Source organism: Primulina eburnea, chromosome 1 (genome assembly GCF_022965805.1).
Source record: "Primulina eburnea isolate SZY01 chromosome 1, ASM2296580v1, whole genome shotgun sequence".
NCBI classification, from domain to species: Eukaryota; Viridiplantae; Streptophyta; class Magnoliopsida; order Lamiales; family Gesneriaceae; genus Primulina; species Primulina eburnea.
In genome coordinates, this window is record NC_133101.1 from 7,068,500 (window position 1) to 7,074,728 (window position 6,229).

Below are 6,229 nucleotides of genomic sequence, written 5' to 3' on the forward strand. Positions count from 1 at the left end.
TGCTCGTATTTTCATCCAAGATCCATTTAGATGACTTGTTCATTTCATTTAATTATTTTTTATCTAAGAAAAACAATTTCGCAATTAAGCATTTAACTTTTTCAAGTACTTAGTTTTATTTGCGAAATATCTAATTTCAGTATTAAAATACTTGATTTGGTAATTGAGATACTCATAAAAGTTAATAAAATACTAGATATTCTAGTAGGCAATGTAATTTCACCAAATGCTCGCATTTCCATCCAAGATGCATTTGGATGACATGTACATTTCATTTAAATATTTTTTATTTTTAAAAGAAAAACAAATTCACAACTAAGCATTGAACTTTTTGAAGTACTTATTTTTACTTGCGAAATACCTAATTTCAATTTTAAAATACTTGATTTGGTAAATGAAATACTCATAATGAATATTAAAATACTGAATATTCGAATATGCAACGTAAGTTCACCAAATGCTCGCATTTCCATTCAAGATGCATTTGGATGACATGTTCAATTCATTTAATTATTTTTTTATTGTAAAAAAAAAAAAACAAATTCGTAACTAAGCATTGAATTTTTTCAAATACTTACTTTTACTTTTGAAATACCTAATTTCAATTTTAAAATACTTGATTTGATAAATGAGATACTCATAATGGGTATTAAAATACTGGATATTCGAATATGCAACGTAAGTTCACCAGGTGTTGGTCTTTCCTTGAAAGATGTATTTGGACGACATATCCTTCTCATGTGATATCTATTTTGTAAAAAATTATATCAAATTCTCAACTAAGCATGAAACTTTTAAAGTAATTAGCTTACTTGATAAGTACCTAATTTCAGTTTCAAAATACTTGATTTCATAAATGAGATACTCAGAATAGGTAATAAAATACTTGATATTTCTAATATGCATCATGATGCAATTTCAATGCATTTGAAATTTTAACAAATACATTGTTCATCACTCCTCATGAAATAAAAATAACAATTTATTTCGGTATACAAAGAAAGAACTTACTTTTATTACGGGACAAGTATGCTACTACATTTTTGTCAAAGGGAAGTGCTTATTTTGATCTACAAACAACTTACTCTTACTCCACAGATCAGTAATGAACTATGTTCATTTCTTTAAATGACATGAATAAGTATTCTAATAAATCTTAGTTGAAAAAACCAACCATGACTGAATTTAAGTTGCATATTCAAATATCCAGTATTATATCACATATTATGAGTATCTCATTTACCAAATCAAGTATTTTAAAATTAAAATTAGGTATTTCGCAAGTAAATGTAAGTACTTCAAAATATTCAATGCTTAGTGATCGGACAAAACTTTTATTGTAAAATTCTTAGTAAAAATTAATAATATTCAAGGTAGAAATAATCGCAAGTGCACGATATCAAGTAATAATATAGTGTACAAGAGTATGAATATAGTTCCTTTAAGGACTGTATTTCTCAATTATTATTATCAGTTATTCAATTTTTAGCAGCGATACTTCAGATGATTGTTTACTACTACAATTATTAAATAAAAACTCAATGAAATGGTTCAAGGATTAAATGATGAAATAAATAAGCTAGAAAGATTGATTAAAGTTCAATGAGAAATGAATTTGTTGAGAATCTCGGTTCACCTACCTCTCGCTAATCTACTTAATTCGTTCGACAATGATCTATTCTTTCAAAGAGATTTCCTATCCAATTGAACATGCCCTCTCAAGCTATGTCAAACTAATTCAACTCAATGAAGTAATTAAATCTCTTTAATTATTTATCAAAGGTGAATTGCATGTCGTTTTATTTCGACCTACTGGACTATGACTATCGACGGGTATCCGACTTTATATTCCTATGTAAATTGTAAATCCACGGATTATGCTACTCGTTCCTATCAGAGGCTATTCTCTCGAAGAACATTGTCTGGAAATCTTCAAATATTCGCTTCAAGCTTATTTTTCTCTTTCAAAGCTTTGTAGCTGCTGAAAAGTTCTTGAACATGTCATCCAAATGCATCTTAGAAGGAAATCCGAGTACTTTGTGAACTTACGTTGCATATTCAAATATCCAGTATTTTAATACTCATTATGAGTATCTCATTTACCAAATCAAGTATTTTAAAACTGAAATTAGGTATTTCGCAAGTAAAATTAAGTACTTAAAAAAGTTCAATGCTTAGTTGCAAATTTGTTTTTTTAGAATAAAAAACAATTAAATTAAATGAACATGTCATCCAAATGCAGCTTGGATAGAAATGCGAGTACTTGGTGAACTTACATTGCATATTCGAATATCCAGTATACGCATTCTGAGTATCTCATTTACCAAATCAAGTATTTTAAAATTGAAATTAGGTATTTCGCAAATAAAAGTAAGTACTTCAAAATGTTATATACTTAGTTGCAATTTTTTTTTAAATAAAGAAAATAATTAAATGAAATGAACATGTCATCCAAATGCATCTTGGATGGAAATACGAGCACTTGGTGAACTTACGTTGCATATTCGAATATCCATTATTTTAATACCTATTCTGAGTATCTCATTTGCCAAATCAAGTATTTTAAAATTGAAATTAGGTATTTCGCAAGTAAAACTAAGTACTTGAAAAAGTTCAATGCTTAGTTACAAATTTGTTTTTTTAACAATAAAAAAATAATTAAATGAAGTGAACATATCATCCAAATGCATCTTGGATGAAAATGCGAGCATTTGGTGAACTTACATTGCATATTTTAATATCCAGTATTTTAATACTCATTCTGAGTATTTCATTTACCAAATCAAGTATTTTAAAATTGAAATTAAGTATTTCGCAAGTAAAACTAAGTACTTGAAAAAAGTTCAATGCTTAGTTGCGAATTTATTTTTTTTAAATAAAAAAGTATTTAAATGAAATGTACATTTCATCCAAATGAATCTTGAATGAAAATGCGCGCACTTTGTGAACTTACATTGCCTACTAAAATATCCAGTATTTTATTAACTTTTATAGATATCTCAATTATCAAATCAAGTATTTTAAAATTGAAATTAGATATTTCGCAAGTAAAAGTAAGTATTTGAAAAAATTCAATGCTTAGTTACAAATTTGTTTTTTTTTTTACAATAAAAAAATAATTAAATGAAATGAACATGTCATCCAAATGCATCTTAATAGAAATGCGAGCATTTGGTGAACTTACGTTGCATATTCGAATATTAAATATTTTAATATCCATTATGAGTTTTTCATTACCAAATCAAGTATTTTAAAATTGAAATTAGGTATTTCGCAAGTAAAAATAAGTACTTGAAAAACTTCAATGCTTAGTTGCAATTTGTTTTTTAACAATAAAAAAAATAATTAAATGAAATGAACGTGTCATCCAAATGCATCTTGGATGGAAATGAGAACATTTAGTTAATTTGCGTTGTATATTCGAACATCCAGTATTTTAATACACATTATGCATATTTCATTTACTAAATCAAGTATTTTAAAATTAAATATAAGTATTTCGTAAGTAAAACTAAGTATTTCAAAAAGTTCAATCATTAGTTGCGAATTTATTTATTTTAAATAAAAAATATTTAAATTAAAAATAAATGTCATCCAAATACATTGGTGATGAGTGAAAAGAGAAGATAACCAACAAAAATAGGTATTTATATAATTTTTTTTTATTAATTACAAGGGTAAAAAGGTAATAAGGTATGAAACATGTAGTAAAAACTAAAATGATCTTTTGTCAGGTACTAAAATAGAAAAAAAAACTAATAAGTACTGAATCTTAAGTAAATCATATGCAGATGTATTTTTCTCAAAATTGTCCTTAAAGAAACAGGAATCCGATCCCACGAAGAGTACATTTCCTGAATTCGAGAAAATTAAATATCACATTGACTATTTGTTATTATTATTTTAACTCAGTAATTATTTTATAAAGATAAGCAACATATATATAATTTTACTACTTGTATTGAATAAAAAAGTATGCGGCAGAAATTTGGGTGGGACGGTCTCACGGATCGTATTTTGTGAGACGGATCTCTTATTTGAGTCATCAATGAAAAAATATTACTTTTTATGCTAAGAATATTACTTTTATTGTGAATATTGGTAGGGTTGACCCGTCTCACATATAAAGATTTATGAGATCGTCTCACAAGAAACTTACTCTAAGTACGTATGACATGCTAAATTAAATAAAGATTTATTTACGCTTCAATTTGATCCAACAAAAATCGATTACAAATAACATCATTCTTGATAAACCAAAGCAAACATTAATGATCATAGTTTACGCTAGCTATTTATTGACTTCTCCTTGGTTTTACTAATAAATCTGATTCTAACTTTCATCTCATCCAAACAGATTTATTTTACTCGCTTTTAAAAAAAAGATAGATACAATTCCTACAAAATATAAAATTAAATAAATTAATTTATCAATCCATTCGTAGATATAATCTAATTGCATGATCGTGTATTTGTTAATATAATAGGCCAACAGTTATAATCATCAATAATATAATTCAAATCTTTTAAATTATACACTAATTCAAACTTCATATATATATATATATATATATTTATATATATATATATATATATATTAATTTCTCTCCTACAAGATACAATTATTACACTCGCACCAATGTTTAAAAAGACATGAGCAACTATAAGATGACTGTTGTTGGCAGAGGTGGAGTTAGGCTCCCTTGATGGTTTCCAAAAAAAAATTTGTATATAAATAATTAAATAAAGGATAAAAAAGCAAAAATTCAAATCTTTATTGAATTTCACCCCATAAGTTTAAAAATTTATAAATCCATTAAATTTTATTTAAAAACACGAGCCTTACATTATTAACGATTTAAAGACCAAGTTTATACATAAAATCATATAATATTAATTACCCTCGCTAATGTTTTTTTTTAAAAAAAGTTATCTCGACGATTTTTATTGTGTAACATAATAAAATAGTATACCGTGGATATATTAATTAGAATAATTTAATTATTATGGTGTTCATTATAACAATAAATCGTGGAAATACAAGATAACAGAATAGAAAAGAATATTAATATTTTAATAGTTATTCGTTAATGTATATTGTTGAACTTTCATACGTGGAGTTCCAATTTTCAGTCTTCTACGTAATCTTCTTACATAAAACCTAATAAACATAATATAGATGGTCCACTTCGGTGTTCTTGACTTGTATTTTTTTAAAATCTGGCCGTAGAATGTAAAATCCAGCAACAACTCCTCATAATTTTCCCAAGAAATTACATCTATAAATCACCAGGCCCTTCATTTATGTAGTCACAGCAAGCTGTTTGAGTATAACATTTGATACTAATCAGTCAAAAGTTGAGCAATGGGAAAGCTGGACATAAGCAAGAGTTTCTTGATTTTCTCACTTGTCTATGTCGCAGCCATCTCGGGAGCCTTTGCCAAAGCCGATGCATCCAAGGGCCCCGAACCCGTAGATAAGTGGTTCGCCGGTCTAAAGAAATCGATGGTGCCGAAGTTTAAATTCATCGAGATTTACATCCAAGATATTCGAGGAGTCGCCAACCAAACAGTGTGGTTAGTGGCAGAGTCCAACATCAGTTCCACTTCACCGACATTTTTCGGCCAGGTCTATCTTGCTGACAATATATTAACCACCACGCCCAAGTTCGAATCGACGAGACTAGGGCGGGCTCAGGGGTTCGGTGCTTTCTCTGACTTGGAAGTACCAGCGTTGTTTTATAGCTGGAATCTTGTGTTCACGAGTGGTAAGTACCAAGGGAGCACTCTGTCTATTTCAGGGAGAAACCAAGTATTGGATTATTCGAGTGAGTTCTCTATCGTTGGTGGTACCGGATACTTCAGGATGGCCAGTGGAGTTGCCATTGGGGCAAACTTTTCACCTAGGGATGCTCGTGGAATCGCTGTCCTCAAATACTCTCTCTATTTCACTCATCATTGAATATGATTCAAAAAAAAGTGGTTTAGTGTTTGATTTTGAATATGTTTTTTAAAAATAAGTTTTGACGTGTGTGGGAATAAAGCATTTATTCAAAGATTGTATACTTGTCTGGGCAAAAATTTGGCTTATTTGATGATAAATTTGGGTAAAAAAATGGAGCCTTACTTCTATATATTTTATTTTTCATTACATTTTTTTAATCGAAACACAAAAAATTTCTATATATATAAAAAAAACTAAAACTAAAATTAACAAAAAATAACAAAG

At 28.0% G+C, this 6,229-nt stretch overlaps 1 protein-coding gene across 1 annotated transcript; it reads left to right on the top strand.

Annotated features, from left to right (window-relative positions):
- Positions 1-5,365: 5,365 nt before the first annotated feature.
- On the top strand, positions 5,366-5,962 carry LOC140803192 (dirigent protein 22-like). Its single transcript, XM_073158921.1, has one exon. It carries the CDS (start codon positions 5,366-5,368, stop codon positions 5,960-5,962), a length of 597 nt encoding a protein of 198 aa, XP_073015022.1.
- The last annotated feature ends 267 nt before the right edge of the window (positions 5,963-6,229 follow it).

Coding starts and splice junctions, on each gene's coding strand:
- LOC140803192 (XM_073158921.1), top strand. CDS start 5,366: ATGGGAAAGCTGGACATAAGCAAGAGTTTCTTGATTTTCTCACTTGTC.